This window comes from Dufourea novaeangliae, unplaced genomic scaffold (genome assembly GCF_001272555.1).
Source record: "Dufourea novaeangliae isolate 0120121106 unplaced genomic scaffold, ASM127255v1 scaffold43, whole genome shotgun sequence".
In the NCBI taxonomy this organism is placed as follows: domain Eukaryota; kingdom Metazoa; phylum Arthropoda; class Insecta; order Hymenoptera; family Halictidae; genus Dufourea; species Dufourea novaeangliae.
This window is the reverse complement of record NW_015373922.1, coordinates 209,298-234,039: the sequence shown is the minus strand read 5'-3', so window position 1 is coordinate 234,039 and position 24,742 is coordinate 209,298. Positions and strand designations below refer to the sequence as shown.

Here is a 24,742-nt window from a genome sequence, read left to right as displayed (position 1 = left end):
TTCTACAGCAGAATCGTATACAGACAATGACATTCAGAATGCAGCGACAGATGTATATGAATCTGAGGTACTACCTGACCAACTATGACATCAGATGCCGTGCATGTGATGTCAGTTTGCTCATAGGGTTAAATACTAATCACTGACGAAGTATATTATAGGAGTTAAACATTTCATCCAATTTATTTTTGCGGTCCACCTTTTCAGTATAATGTTTTATTATTGTGTTTTGGTCCATCCTAAATTAGAATGAATAATAAATACATAAAAAGATGCATTAATTGTTTTTGAAATATTGAATCGATTGAAAATTGAATCGATCAATCGTTTCGTATTATTATCGATAATACGTCTAGGTACTCAACAACTTCAGGGTAGAATTTCTTTTGGCCGTTGTTGCGCTACTGGTGAGTTCATCTATTTTTCGTTGTGAATTTAAACTTCATAAATAATATTGTATTACTAATTAACTGACACATACATTTTCATTAAATAATCCCTTGCATTATTAATATTTTGCGTATAGGAAAACTAGTCTCTTCAAAGTCCTAAATATATTTTTGTGATAACACGTGTCAATTGTCCATCTTTCATTTTTTCGTTAATGTTTTGTATTCTTTCGTTATTATTATTAAACTAGATTTAATTACGAAAATTAAGTACTAAAATTAAATATTAATCATTTTAAATTTCTTATTTAATTTTCATTATTCGTACAAGGTTGTATTCATATTGTGTGGAATGTTTCCAGTAAAGAAGTGCAACAAATTAAGAAGAAAATTATCATAAATATAACAGTAACTTTAATTTTAGAATGTATACTGAATGTTTTTTATTTTTTTTTAGTGCAAACATGCAGTTACACATCAGAGGCGAGCACACAACTGTTGTTGAGTCTCATGAAAATGAGACTATTGCAGAAATAAAGGTATCTAAAGAGTATTGTATGTATATAAGTACATAATATGTTACTGCATTGATCCAAAAAATATTAAATTCAGCTAATCTCATAGAAAGTGGTCTGTTATTTACTTTATTGTTTAATTATTAGTTTTGTTTCAATTTACTTTATACATAAAATATTTTATATGAAATGAAATAGACGTATCTTAATTTTTATAATGATAAATGTGTTCTACACTTCTAAGATTAAACATTTTTTCCTATAAGATTATTTTCACACAAGTGATAACATGATAGAACATTGAACATGTTCAATACACATATCTTAGATTCAACGTAGCACACAGTTTTAGAATATGCATGTGACTCAGCATTGAATGTGTTTAAGTGATATGGATAAGGAAATGGAGATAATACAATTTTTTAATTATTTTTATTACAATACGTGAAATAATAGTTAATGTATATCAGCGTTGGGCAGTGTAGTGACCCTGACACACCTGCTTTTCCTTTCAACCATTCATTTTACACTATGTGTCTGTAGAGACAAAGAGGTTCAGATTTTTATTTCTGTTACTGTCACTGTATATTTTATGGTAATGGCAAATGGTAGTGGGGATAGGTTTTAGCTCTCAAAAGTCAACTTTGCCTACCACTGCTGTAAGTATATGATTGCCAAGTTTGCTGTTTCTATGTAAATTCTCAAGTATAGTAGTTTGTCATCTTCTAATTATTGTTAAGAGACATGTATATGATTTGTGAATGTGCTATATTTAATTGTACAAAATGAATCTTTTATATTATTACTTTACAAGGTATTATTTGTGTTGTACTTTCTAATTATTAATGATCAGAATCACACATTACAAAATAATTTTGAAGTGTGATTTAACATAATTTATAAGTTATAGCTGCTTTTTTATTATTTTGTATTACTTGACTGCTTCTTTACTCCTACCTCCTTAGCCTTGCTAGCAGAGTTGGACAGAATTTTATTCGAATAATATACAGTGAAAAGTAGCAGTATCTAAGGGTGTTGTCCTGAGCTTTAAACAGTTAATGAGATTAAATAATTGTTTGACAAATGTCGATTCATTCATAAAGAAGTATTATATTATAAAATTTGAAATTTCCAGGTTTAATCAATTAAAAATGACAAAATATTTTTTTTATCTTTTATTCGTTATTTGGAACTTTCTATATAATGAATTTGCCCAGCTCTGCTTGCTAGTCGTAGAGGTTGTAATTGCGTTGTATAGATAACCTGAAGTCTCAGTATATTCTGCCTTTGGGAGGAGCAACAACGCAATATTAAAGTACGAATTTATGAGCTGGAGATCAAATGAATTCTCATTGATTACCATTCGCTATAATCGTCAACAATTACTATAATATTTAATAAAAATGCATTATTTCACTTTGATTTTCTTGAATGCAATAAATTTATTATTTTGCTTTGTTTCAAATAAACTATTATTCAGAACTTAATAACTACCTTAGATGTTAAGGCATTTAAAATATCTTTTTGTGTATAAAATACAATGAAATAGGAATCATATAAAGTTTAATAATATTCATGTTACTCTTAATCTAATGTGGTTTTAAATTAATATCTACAACTATGAATTTGTATAAACATACAATCTATTACTCTGTGTCAAACAGACGAAACACTCTCTTGTACATAACTAGGGATGGGATGAAGTTCCTCGCAAACAGGTTCGAACTTTGGTTGGTTGAATTCGAACTCTCCATAAAGTACTTAAAAAAATAGACATAGTATTCCTAAATATACTCGAACATATGTCATGTAGTTTTGAATCTTTCACAAGTACTTTGGTAAATGGAAGTATACTCGAATCTTGATTGAATAAATTCGAAACTTTTTCGGACATTGTACCAGAAATTCTCCGATCTTTCTAATTATTTTTTTTTACTTTTGAAATCAATTATGTTGTCCTTTAATGCATGGTACAATTCAATATGTATAACTATAATTTTATAATCTATCAGATTTTCATATGGACACATCCTGCAATCTAATTGCAGCTGTTATTATCAGCAATGAAAGCCACTACTTTCCTCCCCATTTTTTAATCAATGAATGTGCAAGAATTATGTAACTGCTACGAAGTGTCTAAGAGTCATTAGTGATGTTGTATTCTGTAAGATATAAACAGTAAATGGTAGTCGACTCATCGTACTGATAGATACAACTTGTCAGTTGTTATCCTAGTGTTCCAACGTGTCAGTGATATATTATTCGCAGTAAATATGCCTAAACGGTCTTGGGTTTGGCAATACTATTCTGGTCCAGAAAATTCTTACATGACATGCAATGCATATAGTAAGAAAATTAAATGTAATGAATATACAACTAATTTAATTAAACATGTGAAAATGCATAATATTTTAGAGGATGGAAGCATTTTGTTTGCACAAGACTCGTGTCCTTATGATGGTACTTTCATTTTATAACGATACTTATTAGATTTCAGTTGACTTATAAAGAGAAAAGCTTTCTAATTTCTTTGTATTTCTTTTACAAATTAATGTGAGAAAAAAGTAAATCGATTTAATTACAATTGATCTGCAACCACTATCTACTGTGAAAGATTCAGCATTTACTGCATTAATAAAATTTTTAGATCAAACAATCAACTACCAAGTAGGAAGTTATTAAGAATATCGATAACTAATAAATATAAACACAATTAATTAGCCAATGTAATAAATATAACTACTAAATATACTAATAAATATAAACACAAGAATTAGCCAATGCACAAAAAATGTCCATTACAACAGATCTGTGCACAATCATAAACAGAAAACTTCTTGACTGTCACATATCATTTTATCATTGATAACTTCAAATTAAAAACATACACGTTACAAATGGAAAAAATTGTTGGTAGTCGTACAAGTAAAATTATTGCAGACACTTTACAGAACATACTTTGCGACTGGAAAATAAAGAAGAAAGTAGCAGCTGTCATTACTTATAATTTCTCATAAATTGATTATAGACGTAGAAATGTGATGGAATTCTACGTATCAGACGTTTGAGAGATTAATAGAAAAGAAATGGGCCATAATTTTAACTTTAGCATCAGTAAAATCTAATTTTGAATTATTAACAGATTTAGAGTGGAATGCTTTTAGTATTACTCAACCCCTACTACGCATATTTTTCTTAATTATACAAGAAATTAGTAACGAAAGAAACATAAATTTGTCTAAAATAATAGCACTTACAAAATAAATAATTATTTTTTTTTACACTTCTACCAATGATTATAGTTTGGAGTATATTTTGCAACAAAAAGTGATTGCATTATATCAAACATTATCTATATATGTATATAGGTGATGCGGAGAACAATCATTTGTATAGGTTAACTGCATTATTAGATCCACGATTCAAAACAATAGTTTTTTCTAAATCTGAACGGGATGCCTTCACTGATATAGCCACCAGTTACATTAATAATGATTCATTCATCTACAATATGTCATAGGTAGTTCACAGCGCAGATGGCTGTAAATCATTGAAATAGCGAATCATCCATTTGGTCATCCTCTGACAATCAAATAGCAATTACAAATAATACGATACCTAGCTCATCGACTGCTGCGTTAAAAGTCGAAAATTATCTAATATTAAAATATTTAAATCGCAAAGAAGAGCCGTTATTATTTTGTCGTGAAAATTCAAATAAGTACTCCATTTTATCAAAAGTTGCACTTGAATATCGTTGTATAATGGCCACTTCCGTACCCTCAACAAGAGTATTTTAAAAAGTAGAAAAACTCATGGATAAAAAAAGAAATAGGTTAAAACCAAGTATTGTAAATGAAATATTATTCTGAAATAGTTACGAATTTAATAAATAAAGTTCTTAAAACCTACTATGCAATTATGATTTCCAAGAGTCGAGTACTACCTACTTGTGAAAGATTCGATTCCTTTAAACATCGAAGATACTTATAAGTATCTTTTCGAAACTTGTAAGTACTCATTCCGAGGTTCGATACCAGCTCACATAGAAAGAATACTATTCAAATATAATCATTGAAACACAATTGCTTTCGAGTAGTAATCGAAACCCATGAAATGAAACTTGGTTATTGAAATTGACTTGAATTTGTGAGTATATTTTGAACTTGATCCCATTCTTTCTTTTAACTCTAGAATGGTAAGGTGGGTTTTAAGGTTGTACTTGGTAAGGTGGGGTCGGATTCGACTTGAGCTCTTTGTTGTTTTTCTCAGACGAGTAAAGAAAAGTTATTATCTTAAACTTGTATTTTTGTTTATTTATGTAATAAGGAATAATAATTGAGTTACATAACATATAATGGTATCAGTATTAAACGTTTACCAAGTAATGAAAAATATTTGCAAATGAGAATAATAAAAAATAGAGTGGGGCCAGTACAAGAGGAACTATAACTTGGGTCGGATACGACCCGGACCTTACCATGAGAGGGTTGAAGTAATATAAAAATTCGTAATTTTCAAACAACGAAAATAAATTAACTCCTGAAATTATTATAATAAATATATAATAATATTAATTTTTTATAATTTTTTTTACAGAATAAGCTTGTGGAATTACAGAGTGCTGCAAATGTAGAATGCAATCTGTATAATTCTGGACTTCTACTATCAAATGAAACATTAGTTGGAGAACTTGCATCAAATGTTTTAGAATTAACCGTTTCTCTTCCTGGTGGTAAGTATTTCGTTTTAATGATTTAGTTTCACCCAATCATTATATTCATGTTGCATTATTTTCATTTGAATATTCTACACTTCAATTACACTGTACTGTACACTGCGTGACAGAAGTTTGTGAACACCCCTAATTTTTCGGTTTCAGTATCTATCAGAAACTTTTTGCACAATCCAGTAATACCATGTTATTCAGCGTCCCAAAGAACCCCTTTGTGTAAGATTTCCAGTTAAAATTCGTACATTACACGTTTTTATTAATGAAAATCAGTTTTCTGGCCATGAGAAAACTTTGTGAACACTTACATAGAACCAAATTTATTAAAGAACTAACAACATGTAGCAATAATTATCAATATTAACACTGATTTAATAGTTGAACAGTCCTCATTTCTTCATGATAATGTCAAAACTATGAGTTCTCATGGAATCAGTCAATTGCTGAAGTAGATTCAGCTCAAGGTTTTACTAAGCTATGTTCCAAAGACTCATATTCTTTATTATTTGCGTACACACGACCCATCAATATCGTCCAAATGTTTTCCATGGGATTACAATCTGACGATCGGGCAGGCAACTCCAATAACTCAATGCGGTGTTGAATGAACCATGCTTTGGTTGTGTTACTTCTGTGTATGCCGGTGTTATCTTTTTGATAGACAAGAGGAATCCAACGAAAACGGTGCCAATACGGTACAAGACGATTCTACAATATCCCGGTGTATTCAGTATTGTCAATTCGCTCACATGTAAAGCCAGCACTATAGTTGCAATGCAGAGAAGGTTCCCTGAAAAGAAAGCGCTCATTTGAAAAGAAGCGCGATTCCTTCCTCCGATCTCTCCAGTAACAATTGTTTAACATTTTACTGAAGAGATTTGAGGAAGGAACGGTACTTCTTTTCAAAGTCTAACTTTGGCGGTCGTGTACCTGTACGGTATTGGAGTGGCCTGCCCGATAGTCAGATTGTAATCCCATGGAAAACATTTGGACGATATTGGTGCGTCATGTATACGCGATAATAAAGAATATGATTCTTTGGAACAGCTCAAAACTGCAATTTTAGTAGCTTGACAGAACCTTGAGTTGAATCTGCTTCAGCAAATGACTGATTCCATGAGAAACTCATAGTTTTGACATTATCATGAAGAAAGGAGGACTGTTCAACTATTAAATCAGTCTTAATATTGGTAATTATTGCTACAGGTTGTTAGTTTTTTAATAAATTTGTTTTTATGTAACTGTTCGCAAAGTTTTCTCACGGCCGGAAAACTGATTTTCATTAATAAAAACGTGTAATGTACGAATCTTAACTGGAAATCTTACACAAAGGGGTTCTTTGGGACGCTGAATAACATGGTATTATTGGATTGTGCAAGAAGTTTCTGGTACATACTGAAACCGAAGAATTAGTTGTGCCTACAAACTTCTGTCACGCAGTGTATGTAGTCATCCTTAAAGTTCTATTTAACCGAAATAATAATAGGTAACAGTAGTAACAAAATTATTTGAATCTTTTAGGTAAAGTGCATGGATCTCTAGCTCGTGCTGGTAAAGTAAAAGCCCAAACTCCAAAGGTAATTATATTAAAGCTTAACATTAAAACGATGTTGTATGAATAATGATGTAACATCCATTCCATTATAGCATAATATTAAAGTCTCTACTATTATTCCTATTTAAATTTCTACGAGTCTGTGCTTTTTTTAAAATCTAGGATAAAATGTAGGAGACCTACATATTAAATGTTAATGGTTTGTCATCATTATAAAAAATCACTTCTAACCTAAAACATTTAATTTTTTTACCTACAGAGTAAAATTAGATTTGATTTTCTTGTAACTGCATTTTAGGGCCTCTTTATTATTCTGGGTTATGCAGGCATAAAGGCTTTCTATACGTGATCGGGGGGTTCAACAACTTCGCGGCTCTTTTTACTTGTGGTAGAAATTCTTACGCACAGGAACATTAAACAATTGGAACTCAATATTATTAGTTGAAATATTGTACAATTTTACAACCCTATCCATAATATATTTCTACGGTATCAGTTCCGTGCATGTAACGGTTTTACTATAATAATCCCAATTTTTACTAAAAATCTCAAGGACCCTGTATTTTTTATATTGGTCTATAGTTTCTATTAACAAATTTTTGCACAAATAGAATAACAATTAGTAAGAAATACATGCAAGTTATTAAATTTTAATATATTTTCTAAACAAATTGTTCAACAAACACAATTTGTGTTAACTAATTTTTTCTTAGTTGAATTGTCTGCGAGATATTAACCACTCGCCATACGATTTTTTTTACGACTTCACTCTCAAGAATTACTTTATTATTAATATTTTCGAAAATACAAAAGGAATTCTATTCTTACGGCAAGTGTTACATTTATTCTGAATCTTAAATGTTAATATCAGCGGAACAGTATTTCACGTCGACTTAAAGAAAACTTATTTTTTAACTGAATTTAGTAAAAAGAAATGTTTACTAAATTCAGTTTGAAATCGTTATCACGTGTCTAACTAGGTGTAGTAAGACAAGGGGTTAAAAAAAATGTATTTTACTCTCATCCTCAAGGGCTGTCTCCATCTCCTAGATATGAATATCAGCAGCTAAACAAAATACGGCTCAGATATGTTTGAATGTATGGTGCCTCGCTGAGCTATAGTGACTTCATAAAAACAGTAGAGGTTCGAATTCTTTACGCCTTTAGGGACAGTCAACGTATTTTGCGAGTCGTGGTTATAAGAGCCCTAGAGGTATACATATATCAAATAGGTATACAGGGTGTCTCAAAAGAAGGTCATCAAATCTTATGCATTTCAAAAGAAAACTGAAACGTTTCTGTGACATATGTAGTAGCTTTGAAGATGCCTATTCCAGTTCCATCATTACTATACTATATGTATAAATCTGATAAATTTTGATGTGATGACTGTAAATATCCAGCTAAATAGAGAAGTCCAAGAAGTGCTTCAATTTCATCGCGATTTGTTTCTTTCCCAACTCGTTTTCTTTTGAATTTATCTTTTTGCCGACAGCTTATATAAACATCAGTATAAAAAACAATCTTTTCAATTATATTGTCGGATAAGAAAAGTCTAGTTTTACTCTTGTTTCTAGGCGGTATTTTATACCATATTGTTATTTTATCTTTACCAACGTAGTTGATTGAGGAGCCCTGGAAAATTATATTAATAAAAATAGTATATTATAAGTAATTGATTTTAAGAATAAAACGTTATATAAAAATTTTACAAACACAAAATATAAAATTATATTCTTTTACTAAATTGAATTTATTATAATTCTTTTTTAAACAGACTTATAAATTTATGACCTCCTAAATAAATAAAATTTTGATACTTATCTCAAATGAGAAATTGCATTTTAAAAATCATAAGTAAATAGTATATACGTTTGCTTCACTTGCCTCCTCTTCATCTATTTCTATATTTCCATGTCAGGAGTTTTGGGAATAATAACAATAGTGAACTCGTTATTATTACGCTACAATATATGTATGTTTATTGAATGATAAATATAGAACACGTGTGTATCACTTGACGGCGTGGTCAGAACAGGGAATGTTAGACAGGAAAACAAAGAAAACGCGTTGTTGCTTTTCACACCTCTAATGTGTAAACAATATCTAATTTCCTATTACATAAGTCGGTAACTTAATATCTCGGTAAAGTGAAGCGCTTAGCTACTACATGTGCGTTCTTTTACACCCCTGCTATCGATATGTGCATCACACGTAAATGACATTTTGCTTAATAATGTTCAACTTAAATTTAGTATTTCCGTGCATCGTTCATGTTTACATTTGCTTAAAGATTTTGTCATATATCGGCGGGAATACGATCTGTTTGTAAATATTTAATAGTAATATCGCCCTTTTCCGCTAATTCCCGGGTAAAATGAAACCTTATATATACAGGGTGTCTCAAAAGTGTCTCTCTTCCGGGAAATGAGGGGTTGCTGGGGTGATTTGAAACCACTTTTTCCTTAGCGAAAATGTTATCTGCGGCTTTGTTAACGAGATATTAATGAAAAACCCCGACCAATCAGAGCGTAACTTTGCCAACCGAGTTCCCGCGCTAGCGGTGGCTACGCGCTACGCTTGTACTATGAAGCTCCGAACAAGCAAGTCGGCATGCATCTCAGGAAACCGCGTATAATAGCAAATAAGAAAAACATAATAAATCGAATTTTTTATCATCTTTCGTTTGTCATTTAAAGTGATGAATGAATGAAACATAAATGTAAGAAAATCATGTGTAACGTAAAAGGACGAATACACAATTATTTTTTTAAACAGAATCTTTAAGAAGTCTGAAGAAAAATGTAGGTACGGAAACTTGCAGAATTATTGCCGGGAAAAAGTCATATGTAGCTTGCGTTAAATTAAAAAAATAATAATCAACAATAAATTGATAGAACTCACCCTTTCGGAAATTCACCTGCAGCTTGCAGACCTGTGTCAGTAGGTCACTGTACCGATCCTGGTTATCGACGCGGTTTATGGCAGGGTATTGCCCAGTTCGCAGGTGATCGCAGGTATACCTCACCAGCCGAAGTTAAGGGTTGTAATGTCAAGTGCGTCCGGGTTATTCCACCGAATACCTACTCACTTCACTGCACGACCACTAACACTGATCACCCGACACAATCACTTAATGTATTTTTGAATGTATTTGCGAACTGGGCGATACCCTGCCATAAACCGTTTCGGCAGTCGATGACCAGGATCGGTTCAGTGACCTAGTGACACAGGTTGAATTTCTGCAAGCTGCAGATGAATTTCCGAAAGGGTGAGTTCTATCAATTTATTGCTGATTATTATTTTTTTAATCTAACGCAAGCTACATATGACTTTTTCCCGGCAATAATTCTGCAAGTTTCCGTACCTACATTTTTCTTCGGACTTAAAGATTCTGTTTAAAAAAATAATTGTGCATTCGTCTTTTTACGTTACACATGATTTTCTTACATTTATGTTTCATTCATTCATCACTTTAAATGACAAACGAAAGATGATAAAAAATTCGATTTATTATGTTTTTCTTATTTGCTATTATACGCGGTTTCCTGAGATGCATGCCGACTTGCTTGTTCGGAGCTTCATAGTACAAGCGTAGCGCGGGAACTCGGTTGGCAAAGTTACGCTCTGATTGGTCGGGGTTTTTCATTAATATCTCGTTAACAAAGCCGCAGATAACATTTTCGCTAAGGAAAAAGTGGTTTCAAATCACCCCAGCAACCCCTCATTTCCCGGAAGAGAGACACTTTTGAGACACCCTGCACACACCTACCTATGTACACGTATAAACAACAAACATTTGTGACATACCTACATATTTAAGTTATTTATTATTTATTCAACAAATTAAATTGTGAAAATTAATATATTTATAGTTTAATTAAACTAATATTACTTTAGTTTCATTAGATTGTATTAACCCGTGTGTGGGCAACCAAAATGTTCACGGTTATTGAGCAATCTGAGTACCCCAAACATCCTATTCTGACAGATTAGATAAATATAGGTAATTTTACTTTCATACTTTTTCGAATCTCTTAGTTCTTCCTTCGTATAATATACCAAGTGCCGTTCTAGACAAGAACATAAAATATTATGAAAAAAATGGGTACCTATGTAGTTAACCACACAAGGGTTAAAAGTACACTAGCACACGTGCATACTACATACGCGTTTCTGGTTGTAACGATTTACGCATCTCAGCATCTAATATGCAAATATCCTCCCACACAGAACAGATGATTCTCTGTTAGAACAGGTTGCACGTTATGGATTAATGATCATTATTACTATTTTCATTCATTTGATTTTGAATATACTAATTTATTGTGCAGGTTGAAAAACAGGAAAAGAGTAAAAAGAAAACCGGCAGAGCTAAGAGACGAATTCAGTACAACCGAAGATTTGTCAATGTTGTTCAAACTTACGGCCGCAGACGTGGACCAAACGCTAATCCTAATTCATAATTGTATATACATATACATGATTTCGGACCATGAAAATAAAATGAAAAGCTAATTATAACGAGTTTTTCCTTTCTTGTACCTTATGACTATATTATAGATAGATTATAGGGAAGATTTAGTTATTTCGTATACAACTATTGTATACATTCTTTTACTTTTATGAGAGGAAGTTCACACTGCGCCTCGAAAGTTTTTAGAATTTAGAAGTGCTCTATAGTGTATAAGAAGTGTTCACGAGCGTGAACAGGATGTGTCGGCACACCCTTAAAAAGACGGCGACCACAGAACCCGCAAGAAAGAGACAGTGAAATAACAAGTACAAGTGCTTCCGCGAAAAAACTCAGAAATGCCAACTGTGAGGAAATTCCTGTAAATGCGGCGCACTGGTATCGCATTGTTAATTTTGTAACAGTATTTTCGGCTATAAGTAATCTTATCAAATGTAAAACTTGTAATGGAATTATTACTTTTGGTGAGTCGAGTATTAGAGGACTCGGATTTAAACTCGTTGTGAAGTGTGAAACCTCTGAACTACAATTTATTGTTTCTTATCCTCTGATACGAAACGCGTATGAAATAAATCGGTGTATAGTTTTTACAATACGAATTCTTGGAGTTGGCTACGATGGCATCCGAAAATTTGGTGGTTTCATGGATTTCCCAAAAATATTTACTAAATCTGTGTATAATAAAATCGTACAGAGCATATATACTTCTTTCGAAAAAATGTGTTCTGCAATAATGTCTGAAGCGGCCGTCGAAGAAAAATGTTTGATTTCAGAACAAAAAAATTCAGAAGAACCAGGGGGGTTAAGGAGGGAGCCTGGTGTAACTCGCCGAAAATTGAGGAATATTCGGAAATTTTTAAAGAAAGTACTTAATCGATCTTTCTCAAATTTACAGGTTGTTATAGTACCACAGTATAGTTTATAACAAACAATTTTGTATTAAAAAAGGATGACAACTAACAAAGTTATGAGAGTTTCTTCCCAGTCTGTTGGCGACGCACTTGTTTCGCGGCGTACAACGTCACGTCTGCTGTATTCGTCTGAAAAAAAGTCTAAGTATAAGTTAATAGAAACAAAATTATATAAATCGCAGCCTCTTGAAGAAAAAATTAACTTTTTTTGGCTAAATTTTACCTTAAATGTTCATAAAAAAATTATTTATTTAAACAATATCATTGAAACAGACAGGAGGTTCATTCTATAAAGAAAATATTCACGAATATCTATGTAAAAGGCCAACCTGATCGGTTGAATACTTTTTGAGTTACATTGTACGCCAATTTGAAAAACGTGGTTTCGAGAAAAACGCGTTTTAAGTTTTCGATGAAAATAAATAACAGTTTTCGGATACTTACAGCTGTTTCATGCCAATCCGCTATACCAGGTCCATACATTAGACCTATAGAATGGATGGATTCTATATATGTATATATACAAATAATTATGTATGTTCTTTGATAGTTTTGTGATATATCGAACAAAATACACATGTAAATACATATATATTATACAAAACATAAATGTACATAGTACCATTCTATTTGAAATAGGGTTATTTTTTATCTAAAATAGGGCAAAACTTTTATCTAAAAAAAAATTACGGTAATTGTGCAGTTTAGCGATTTTTCCCGATTATAGATATGAATATCTCAAAAACTAAACCCAATCGGTGCTAACATGCATAAGAAAGACTAGTTTAAATGTTGCTTTCTACAACATATCTACCTTTTTTCATACCGTTTTATATAATAACCGTTTTTCGAAAATCTCCTTCCCACGTACATATGCATACAATAAATAAAAGTACATTTTACTCACAGGTGCCATTGACGACTCTTCTTTTCTCTACTTATCCTTGTCCTCTTTTCTTTCCTTCTCTTTCACCTGTTTTCTATCCTTCTCTCTCTCATTCTCCTCTCTGCTTTTGGTGTCTTTCGTCTTCATCTCTAAGTAAAATAATTTATATATGACCCACACTTTCAGAACCATTGCTGTACACTTTACGGTATTATAATACTTACTTGTTCTTTCTATTGATACTCAATTATAACTGAAGCGCTCACCAGTGATGCCAGAATCGTGGGACGCTTTACCCCCCCCCCCACTTCCCCACTCCGCCTACCGGCATCACCCACTTTACGTTTACGTAAGTCCTTTGTTCAGGAAGAGATATTCGAAAGCAAAAGCATACCGTGAAAAGAGACGACGCTTAGCCATTCAAAAAAAACGATGCAGAGGAACATGTAGAGGAACCGTCAACATCCGGTGGACAAATGCATACCACAGAGAAGATTATTTACCTGCCATCAGACGAGGAAACTGAAACAAGGAAATTTCATCATAGAAGAAGTAGGGATGAATGAGCCACAAGAACAATCGTCTTTCTCAAGTGGCTTGAGTGTTGTGGACGTGCAGCACATGTTTGCTCAAAAGCAGAAAATACGAGACCATGCAATAAATAGAGAAGACTGGAATTAGACACCTAAAAGTAACCGGCACGAAACGATCGGGCCTGCGGACCACCCTCAGCGTAATGTGCACTATGTGTCAATACAAAGGTGAGATCCACAGTCAACCCGATGAAACTCAAGAAATGAACATCAACCAGTGCGCCGTGGCTGGAACAATTCTCACTGGAGGCAGCTATGTCCAAATGGAAGAATTTCTTGCAGCAATAAACATACCCTGCATGTCGAAGAAACAATTCAGAAAGCATCACGATGAAATTGTAAATTCGCTAATTGATGCTGCAGAAGAAGAGATGATATCAGCGACTGAGGAAGAATAACGCTTGGCTATTGAAAGAGGCGACATTATTCCCGGATCCGGCATACCCCACATCCCCGTCGTGGCCGATGGAAGCTGGATGAAGAGATCCTACCGCACTGGAATATATAACTCTATGTCGGGTGTCGGTGTGATAATTGGATATCACACTAAAAAAGTTTTATTTATCGGCGTGCGAAATAAAATCTGCAAGATTTGTCGATGTGCTGCGGAGAAGAAGAAAGAACCCAGAGAACACGCATCAAGCATCGACCGCTATGGAAAGCCACGCTATAGTTGAAGGTTTCACGACCAGCATAGAAAAACGTGGGCTCATTTATTCAACGTTGATTGCTGATGGGGACAGCAGTGTATATAGAAAAATTATAGATGTGGACCCATATAAGACGCAGATTCGTGTAAAAAGAATTGAATGCACGAATCACTTGTTACGAAACTTCTGCAACAAAGTGAACGAAATTGTAAAGATGACTACACCTGGACTACTAAGACAAACGGTGGAAAATAGCATTCGGCGGATGCACGCGGACATCGTAAAAACCGCAGAGTATAGGTATACTCACAGCGTAGCAATCGCCGAGAAAATCAAGAATTTGTACAGCGACATACAGAATGTTCCCAGCCACGTTTTTGATGAACACGCAGAGTGTACACAACTACATTATTTCTGCGATGGAACCAATAAAAAAAATGAAAAGAACATCGTTCCAGAATTGATGAAGATAGGAGTTTACCAGCAGATAAAAGAAATATTTCGGCCAGTACTAGCTCATGCGGACAGCTTGCTGTATAAATAATAATACTGTGGAAAGTTTCAACGGAATCATTGCCAAGTATATTAGTGGAAAAAGATTACATTTCGGCGAGAGAGGGTCATACACAGGAAGATGTGCTGCTGCTGTCCTGCAATATAATACAAAAGCAGCGTTGTCGCGATTGAATACGGCAATGAAGAAAAAACCGTCCGTAATTTTACGCAATATGGAAAGCCAGAGGAAGAAATACAATCAGAAGAAGGCTGAGAAGCAAAAGGAAACAAAAAACGCAAAACATGTGCGTAAGCAAATCCGTTCCGAAAAAGATTCGGATTACGGACCTAATACTCAAAAGCCAGATATGACAGAAAATATTTATGAACTTGAGCAGGAAAAACATGCTTCATAATTGGCAAAAAAGAAGAGACGCTATTAAAGAAGAAACCATCGGTCAAGCGAAGAATCCGAGATGGTTAAATTATAAATCAAAACTTTTGACCGCATCGAATTTTGGAAGAGTATCCCGTCGACGAAATGAAACGTTCTGCGCAAATTCTGTCAAGTCTTTTGTGTACCCGAAGTTAATTAATGCACCTGCGGTGATATACGGACAAGAGTGTGAACAAATTGCTCGCGAAGAACTGAGCAAACATGCAGGCGTAGAAATTGACACTTGCTCATTGACGCTTCCATTCCCTTCTTGGGAGCTTCACCGGATGGTGTTATCGATGACGAGGGCATTGTGGAAATTAAATGTCCGAAAACAGCAGAAAATTTATCACCAGAGGAGGCAATCGAGACCGTTTCAGTTGTCCGGCGAATATTTCAAGATGCAACTGGTACTGCGTTAAATCGAACCCATCATTATGTCTACCCAGTACAAGGACAACTAGATATCACAGGTAGAAAATATTGTATATTGTGTCTTTGGACTCGAAAAGGATTGAAATATGTACGAGTAGATAGAGACGATACCTTTTGGCAAACAAATATGACGCCAAAACTTCCTATTTGCCAATGCATTTCCTTTGTTTTATCAATTGTCCAGTTCACTATCATTTTAACATCTCAGCGTTGTTTTGCATATTAGGAGAGGGAGATAAAGAGCAATTGTTCAAACATAAATAATTTGAAATCTATCGATTTAGATGAGTATCTACTGATTTCAATTCCTTCCTACATGTGCCAACTTCACTTTTCTCCCTTCTCCTATTACATCTGTTTCAAACTTCGCGCTTTCAACACTCGCATATCGATAAGCCTAAATATCGTTTGAACCAAACACCTTTTCCCGCGACAACGTAACAAATGTAACGGGCTAGTAACTATCGAAGCGATGCGGTCACAATCGAATGAACCGATTGTGCACTGTTGCGGCCTTTTCCAGGGATTTCTTTTAAAAGAGATAAATCAGGCGTGAATCCTCGCCCGTGGAGCCCTGAAGAACTCTGCTCGTTAGGAAATTTTAGACTTCTTTTAAAGGAGACAACTTTAATTTGAAAAACACGTCTTTATTTATCGAGGGTCAATACTGGAATGGTCTCCTTTACAAAACGATCGTTTTTGTTACATCTTGTTAATTACAATATGTCCTTAGATACCAGGAGCCAATAAAATAATTATTAAATTATGAAATAATTCCTGATTTGTTAATACATTTCTTTCAGCTATTCATTTTATAATTTTCAAGTGTTTAACATATTTGCCATGATTTAATATATTTTAGAGAAGGAGTAAAAGCGAAATTCGACTGTTAAAATATTCATCCCTAAACAAATATTAATTAATTGAAATATGCATTTTAAAAGAATGCAAAGCTGATTTCAGTTGCTCTTAAATAATGTCAACTTCACTTCTATCTCCTTTTCTAATTACAATCATATACCTTAATTTGAATTTCACGCTTGTGAAGCTTACGCTAGACGCCGCTACAAGATGAGGGCGAGATTCACAACAACACCCACGAGCAAACTCGGCTTCCGCTAGGGAAAAAAGTTCACGTAGGAGAAGGGCTTCTTACCATGCTCCAATCTGTTGGTATTTGGACTTACTGAAATTTATACCAAATTAACATTCGATTTAATATTAATTTCAATACCTGGAATAAATTTACCAAGCGGTAGGAGATTTTTATTCTACGCCGCTTTTTCCCCTAGTGGAAGCCGAGTTTGCTCGTGGGTGTACAAGAGCCTTTCGTCACACTTAGGGCGACTTCTATGAACGCCGATTAACTTAATCAAGGATTAACACACCGAACAGTGTACGTAGCCAGTGTGGGCCTTAATAGCTCGAATTCAAGCTATTATTTTCTAGTTATACCCTCCATTTTGAACGAGAATACAATTGGAATTAGCAAAGTTGATTTCACAATCTTTGCATCTGCACGTTTTGAATCTTTTTTTCGTTAATTTAAGTTGGGATGAAAATCTTTGGCGGAAACGATTGTGACGTAACGTCACTGAGGTGTGGGGGAACCTCGCGAGCCCGGCGGCCGAGACCGCAGTACCGCCGTCCGCCGCGAGATGGTCACGCGCCGCAAGACGGCTCTCGCTCGCGAATTGTGATACGGCGCAGGCGATAAGAGCCGCGAACCGCGGCAAATCGAGACCGCTCGCTGAGTTCAAGCTTAAAGACTCGTAACCAGGCTCTCCGAGCCGCCAGACTACGGCCTGTCAATCCATTCCGCTACCGGGTCTGTACGCAAGTACAGTCACGCCCGTCCTATGCTCAGGCTTTGGTCTGAAACAGCGATCCGTTCTACTATCGGATTTGTGCGCAAGTACAGTCACACCCGTCCTACGTTCAGGCTCCAGTCGGCGATACCCTCCGCTCCGCTAACGTGTCTCTATCTCGTACAGCCATACTCGTCCCCGGCTCAGGCTACGGTCTGCGATAGCTCGGCGCGGGGCATATGGTCCGGGACTGCGCGGCGGCCCCCAAATGCCTGGTCTGCGCCGACCTGGGTCGGCCGGCGGACCACAGGCTGGGCAGCAAGGGCTGCGCGCCTCCGCCGTCCCGGCGGGGCCGAGGGGAGTGTGGCGCGGCGGCGATGACGGCGCCGACGCAGCGGGGGGTGAGCCGGCCGACTAGCTCGGCTGGCGACCCGTCTCCGACGCCGTTGGCGTCGGCGGCGGAGGAGGGAGGATCCGGCCGGGGGGAGGCCATGATTACGAACTAACCTTCCCCCCTATGGTCCGGATCCTCCAGGCCAACCTCAACCACGCGGCACGAGCGCAGGACTTGTTTGTCCATAGCCTGGCCGAGCTGGGGGTTGGCCTGGCCGTCGCCGCCGAGCCGTACCGCGTCCTTGACCGCCCCGATTGGGCGGGGGACGTGCTGGGCTCCGTGACGGTGGTCGGCGACGGGGCCGCGCCCCTGAGTGTTTTGTCGCGCGGGTGCGGCTTCGTCGCGGCGCTGTATGGGTGCCTCGCGGTGGTCGGGGTGTATGCCCCTCGCGGCATTTGAGATGCTGTTGGACGGGATCCGGGACTTTGTGTCCCGTGATCCGACTCGTCCAACATTGGTCCTGGGGGATTTCAATGCGAAGACTACCCTCTGGGGAGGCCCCAGGACCGACGCGAGGGGCGATGCCGTGGAGGAATGGGCGGCGAGCGCGGACCTTCGGCTGCTCAACCGAGGGTCTGCGAGCACGTGCGTGCGGTGGCAGGGAGAGTCAATCGTTGACCTCTCATGGGCTACGCCCGCCGCCGCGCGTCTCGTGTCGGGGTGGAGGGTGACGGAGGAGGTGGTGACACCTAGTGACCACCTCCACATTATTTTTTATGTTTCCGCCGCCCCTCGATACCACCCCGCTCTCCGCCCGGACGCTGGCCGGCCGCCGCGTAGATAGGCGCTCAAGCGCCTGGAGGAGGACGCGCTGATGGCAGCGGCCCTCGCCGTGTCCTGGCCGGAGGCTCCGGCCGGACCGGTCGCGAACGTCGACAGGGAGGCTGAATGGTTCCGGGAGGCAATGGCGTCTGCGTGTGACGCAGCCATGCCCCGGGTCATGGAGCCCCCTAGACGGGCCTCGTATTGGTGGAGCGACGAGATCGCTGCGCTGCGTGACGTGTTTCAGGCGGCGCGGCGCCGCTTCACCAGGGCCCGCCGGCGACGGAACCGCGACTTGGCGAGGGAGCACGAGCTCTACGGGGTCTACCGGCGAGCGACGGTGGACCTCCAGAGTGCCATCGGGGAGGCCAAATCCCGTGCCTGGGGTGAGCTCTTCGAAACGTTGGACCGTGACCCGTGGGGGCGCCCGTATCGCATCGTCCTGGGACGCATGCGGCCGGCGGGGCCCCCGGTCATGGAGTCTCTCGACCCCCATGCTCCCGAGCGTGTCGGTGAGACCCTCTTTCCGGACGATCCGGATGAGGGCTCGCGGCCGCTCGAGCCGGCGGACCCGACCAACTGGTCCGCCGAGCTGGGGGTCACGCGGGAGGAGCTCGCGGCGGCTGTCAAGCGCCTCGGGGCCAATAAGGCTCCGGGGCCTGACGGCATCCCCGGGCGGGCGTTGGGATTGGCCTCACGCGTCCTCGGGCCTGGACTCATGTGGCTGTTTGACGGCTGCATGATGTCGGGGCGGGTCCCGCTGCCCTGGAAGCGGGGCCGGATGGTCCTCGTCCCGAAGAAAGGAAAGCCCGCGGACTCTCCTTCCGCGTACCGGCCGATATGCCTCCTCGACGAGGCGGGCAAGCTCTTCGAGCGCGTGTTCGCTGCCCGCTTGTCGAGGGGCATGTCCGACGGTGGTCCCGGTTTGGCGGACTGCCAATACGGTTTCCGCGGGGGACGGTCTACGCTAGACGCGATAGACCACGTGCGTTCCCTCGCGGACCGGGAATTTCCCGCGGTGGTGTGGCGTTGGCGATCAGTTTAGATATCGCCAACGCCTTTAACACCATCCGCTGGGACACGATCCAGGAGGCGCTCTGAGAACACGGGGTGCCTCCGTATCTCCGGAACGTGCTGCGGGACTACCTGTCGGACAGGGTGATCGAGTACCCCGGCTGGGGTGGCGCAATCGTGCGGCGGAGAGTCAACACCGAGGCGTGCCCCAGGGGTCCGTTCTTGGACCCCTACTGTGGAACGTGGGGTACGGCTCGGTGTTGCGCGGGCTCCTCCCGCCCGGGGTGCGTGTCGTCTGCTATGCGGACGACACGCTGATCATCGCGGTCGGGAGAGAGTGGACGAGGACCATCCGCATTGCGGAGGTGGCGGTGGCACTCATCGTCGCCAGGATCCGGGACCTGAGGTTGCAGATCTCGCCGCCAAAGACGGAGGTAGTCATGTTTCATGGACTGCCTCTGTCGCGGTGGGTCCCCCAGGCCTGGGTTCGAGTAGGAGACGCCTGTGTCCGGGTCGAGGGACGTATGAAATACCTCAGCCTCGACCTGGACAGCTGCTGGCGCTTCGAAGGCCACTTCGACCGTCTGGTCCCCCGGATTGAGGGCGTGGCGACCCTGTTGGGTCGTCTGATGCCCAATCTGGGGGGGCCGGAGGAGAGGGTCCGCCGCCTCTACATGGGGGTGGTGCGAGCGATGGCCCTATACGGGTCACCCGTGTGGGCCCGCGACCTGATGGCCCGCCGGCGGGGCCGGCAGCTACTGCGGCGCATTCAGCGCCGCATGGCCATCAGGATCGCGAGGGGGTACCGCACCATCTCCCACGAGGCGGCGGTGGCCGTGCGTTCATACGAGATCCCGCCACCGCCGAGTTCCGCCCGAGAAGGCTGCCGTGGGGGTTTTAGTGGGTGAGTCCCACACTACCTCGGAGTCCCACCCCAGGACTCCGAGGTGTGCATAATGCATTTCCCCCGCGAAAAAAAAAAAAAACGGTCTGCGATAGCTCTCGCTCCGACAACGAGTCTGTACCTCGTACAGTCAAACTCATCCCAGGCTCAGACTCTGGTCTGTAATAGCCGTCTGTTACCTCACTATAGCCCGGCTCGGACTACGTCTGTGGTAGCCGCACCGAAACTTTCCGATCGTGCCTCCACTAGGCACTTCCGACCGGGTAGAGGGGAATCAGGAGATAGCGCGGACACCGCGCTCCGCCGTACCGCCGCGATCACCGGACCTCTGACCGACGTACCGCCGATAGACGCCGACAAGTCGCCGCGTCACCGACGGATAACTCCGCAGTACTCGGATTAACGAGGGTAACCGCCGTTCGTCAACCGAATGACTACCCAGTGCAGTTATTGTACATAGCTATATATATATATACATTCGTGAAGTAGCAAATAAATCTGTATTTACCACTGAGAACCTCATTTGTATCGTCAATTCAAACGATCCTGGCATACCGACTGAGTCGGCATCCCGATCCTCTCGCCCCCCGGTGACGTACGTCACACGGTTTTCGGTGGAACGTTATTTTTAGAAGAAGCTCTTGTAGTGAAGTTGAATTAGCAAAAGTCGATTTTACAACTTTTGCGCGTGAACTTTTTTCATAGTTTGTTAATTTTTGTTGTGACAATAATTTTTTTCAAGGAGTAAGGGGAAGGTTAGAAGTATAAGTATAAGATTTCTAGAAAACGGATTTGGAGAGGAAGGTTCTCAGAAAGGACGACTTTTACGGGAATTAGCTTCTTGCATATATGAGCCATGTTATAGGTGGGAGGAGTATACCATACAGTTATACAGGGTGTCCCAAAAATGTCCTCCGACCCGGAAATGGGGCACTCGGGGATTGAATTGGAACAACTTTTTCCTTAGCAACAATCTAAACTGAGGCTTCGTTACCGAGATATTAACGAAAAACCGGGACCAATCAGAGCGCGAGTTTACCAGCCGAGTTCCCGCGTTTGCGGTGGCTACGCTCTACGCTTGTACTATGAAACTCCGAACAAGTAGGTCACCATGTATCGCAGGAAACCGCGTATAATAATAGCAAATAAACAAGACGTAACAAATAAAATCATACTTTTTATCATCTGTCGTTTGTTATTTAAAGAGATCAATGAATGAAACGTAAATCTAGGCAAATTATGTGTCACGTAAGAAGACGAATGCATATTTACATTTTTGTAAATTCCTTTTTACGAATTTGTAAATTTCCTTTTCAAATAACGTGTGAACGAAAAGGTATTGTAACAGAGAATACACGAGAAGTGATCGTAATTTGGTATTGGTATAAAAATTCGTAGTTTAATAACTGTCAGCAATGTTACTGATAATGAATAAGTTTCTTCAAAAAACCCGAAGAAAAAGTTAAGTACAGAAACTTGCAGAATTATCGCCGGAAATAAACCATAGTTTGCGTTAAATTTAGAAAATAATAATCAGCAATAAATTGATTAGAACTCACCCTTTCGGAAATTCACCTGCAGTTTGCAAACCTGTGTCACTAGGTCACTGAACCGATCCTGGTCATCGACGGCTGAAAGGGTTTATGGCAGGGTATGGCCCAGTTCGCAGCTGACCGCAGGTATACCTCACCAGCCGAAGTTAAGGGTTGTAACGTCAAGTGCGTCCTGGTTATTCCACAGAATACGTACTCACTTCATTGCACGACCACTAACACTGAAAAATAAATTCCGTAATACTCCCGTGAACTGAACATCTCTGTCGCCCGATTGCTAACCGACTGACAGAATTTCTCATCTACCCCCAAGTAGTTTCCCATCGTTACATTGTGAGTTCACTCCCACGACGACAAGATTTAGGTAGAAAGAAACCAACGGTTCTAGGATAACACGTGCTTTGCAGAAGTGGAAGGAAAGGACCGTCGCGCAGTTTCTCCAAGGCGCCGTAGCCCGTTAATTTATTGCCAGGGTACCTACTCCTTCGAGATAGAAAACAGACATCACGTGCATCGGCTTAAAAATGTCCGAAATGAAGAGGACCATCAACGTATCCCTTGCTTCGAGTTGGAAAGTACAGTGTACATTGTCTATCTCGAGGAGCAGGGAAAAAAATTTACCGACACGTGTCAGTTGACGCTGCAAGGCCCTGGACGACCACCCTTGTAGAGGCCGGAGTGGAATTTTCGGTTATTTATGGCTTAAAATCTTCGGCCTCGTAGCAATCGTGAACTCACAACAGAATTGACAATCGACAATTTTATTACAACTTTGTGAAATTGTAGTTCTCATGAAAACATTTCATACGTATTTTTTTTTTTAGTATTCCGTCAAATATCTCGGAAATTATTAGAAATATAAAAACCGTATTCGTTAAATTCTTTTCCGTAAAATAAGCCTATCGGTAGGGTGATGCGGTTCATATTAACGTAATAGTAACCCATTGAAGACAGCGGTGCGCCCCGGTTCAGGTAAAAGAATCGGGCGCTCCACTATTACAGTCGACTGATGGTATCGCTAACGCTCCAGACTATTTCAATGAGATTAAAAGCTATATCAAAGTGTCAATGATTTACGGAAAAGAGTTCAACGAATACGGTAGTATTTTTTTTGGATTTACCTGCAGCGCGCACTGTCAGGAGTCGTCGAAAGATTGTTTAAAGAAAGGGATTATTCTGGAATTCAATGATATAGCTACATTCAATATCAAAACAAACACAATATTGCAAATTGTACGGTTTTTATATTTCTAATAAATTCCGAGATATTTGACGGAATACTAAAACAAAAAAAGGCCGAAGAAATTGAGCCATAAAGAACCGAAAATTCCACTCCGGCCTCTACAAGGGTGGTCGGCCAGGGCCTCTTCATTTCGGACATTTTCAAGCCGATGCACGTGACGTCTGTTTTCTATCTCGAAGCAGTGGGTACCCTGGCAATAAATTAACGGGCTACGGCGCCTTGGAGAAACTGCGCGACGGTTCTTCCCTTGCACTTCTGCAAAGCACGTGTTATCCTAGAACCGTTGGTTTCGTTTTACCTAAATCTTGTCGTGGTGGGAGTGAACTCACAATGTAACGATGGGAAACTACTTGGGGGTAGAGGAATCCCTTTCGGAATCTTATGGTGGTACGTACGCAATAACGGATATGCGGGTGTTGGTGTGCAAGTGTTTGGCTACGTAAAACATCTGAAAAATTAAAACCAATCGGCCCTTTCCGGGGATACGAATTTTCCTAACGTAGTAACAACACGTTGGATTAAAAATACATTAAGTGATTGTGTTGGGTGATCAGTGTTAGTGCAGTGCAGTGAAGCGAATACATATTCGATGGATTAACCCGGCGGCACTTGACGTTGCAACTCTTAACGTCGGCTGGTGTCGCATACCTGCGATCACCAGTGGCATGAATTCTACCCTGCCATAAACCATTTCGCCCTCGATGCCCAGGCTCGGAACACTGACCTACTGACGCAGGTTTCTACGCTGCAGGTGAATTTCCGTAAGGGTGAGTTCTATTCAGTTTATTGGTCATTATTGTTTTATTAATTTCACCGAACTACAATCACTTCTCGTTTATTTTCTGCTATATATTAATTTCACCGAACTACAATCACTTCTCGTTTATTTTCTGCTACATTACCTTTTCGTTCACATGTTATTTAAAAAGGAAATTTACAAGTTCGTAAAAAGGAATTTACAAAAATGTAAATGTGCATTCGTCTTTTTACGTT

General features: G+C 39.5%; 1 protein-coding gene across 1 annotated transcript; it reads left to right on the top strand.

The window, feature by feature from the left end:
- The first annotated feature begins 385 nt into the window (after positions 1–385).
- Positions 386–11,715, top strand: LOC107194505. The gene is made up of 5 exons (XM_015584147.1): positions 386–407; positions 847–928; positions 5,504–5,639; positions 7,158–7,213; positions 11,526–11,715. Exons 2-5 carry the CDS (start codon positions 854–856, stop codon positions 11,655–11,657), a joined length of 399 nt encoding a protein of 132 aa, XP_015439633.1. The 5' UTR covers positions 386–407; positions 847–853; the 3' UTR covers positions 11,658–11,715.
- Positions 11,716–24,742: the final 13,027 nt, after the last annotated feature.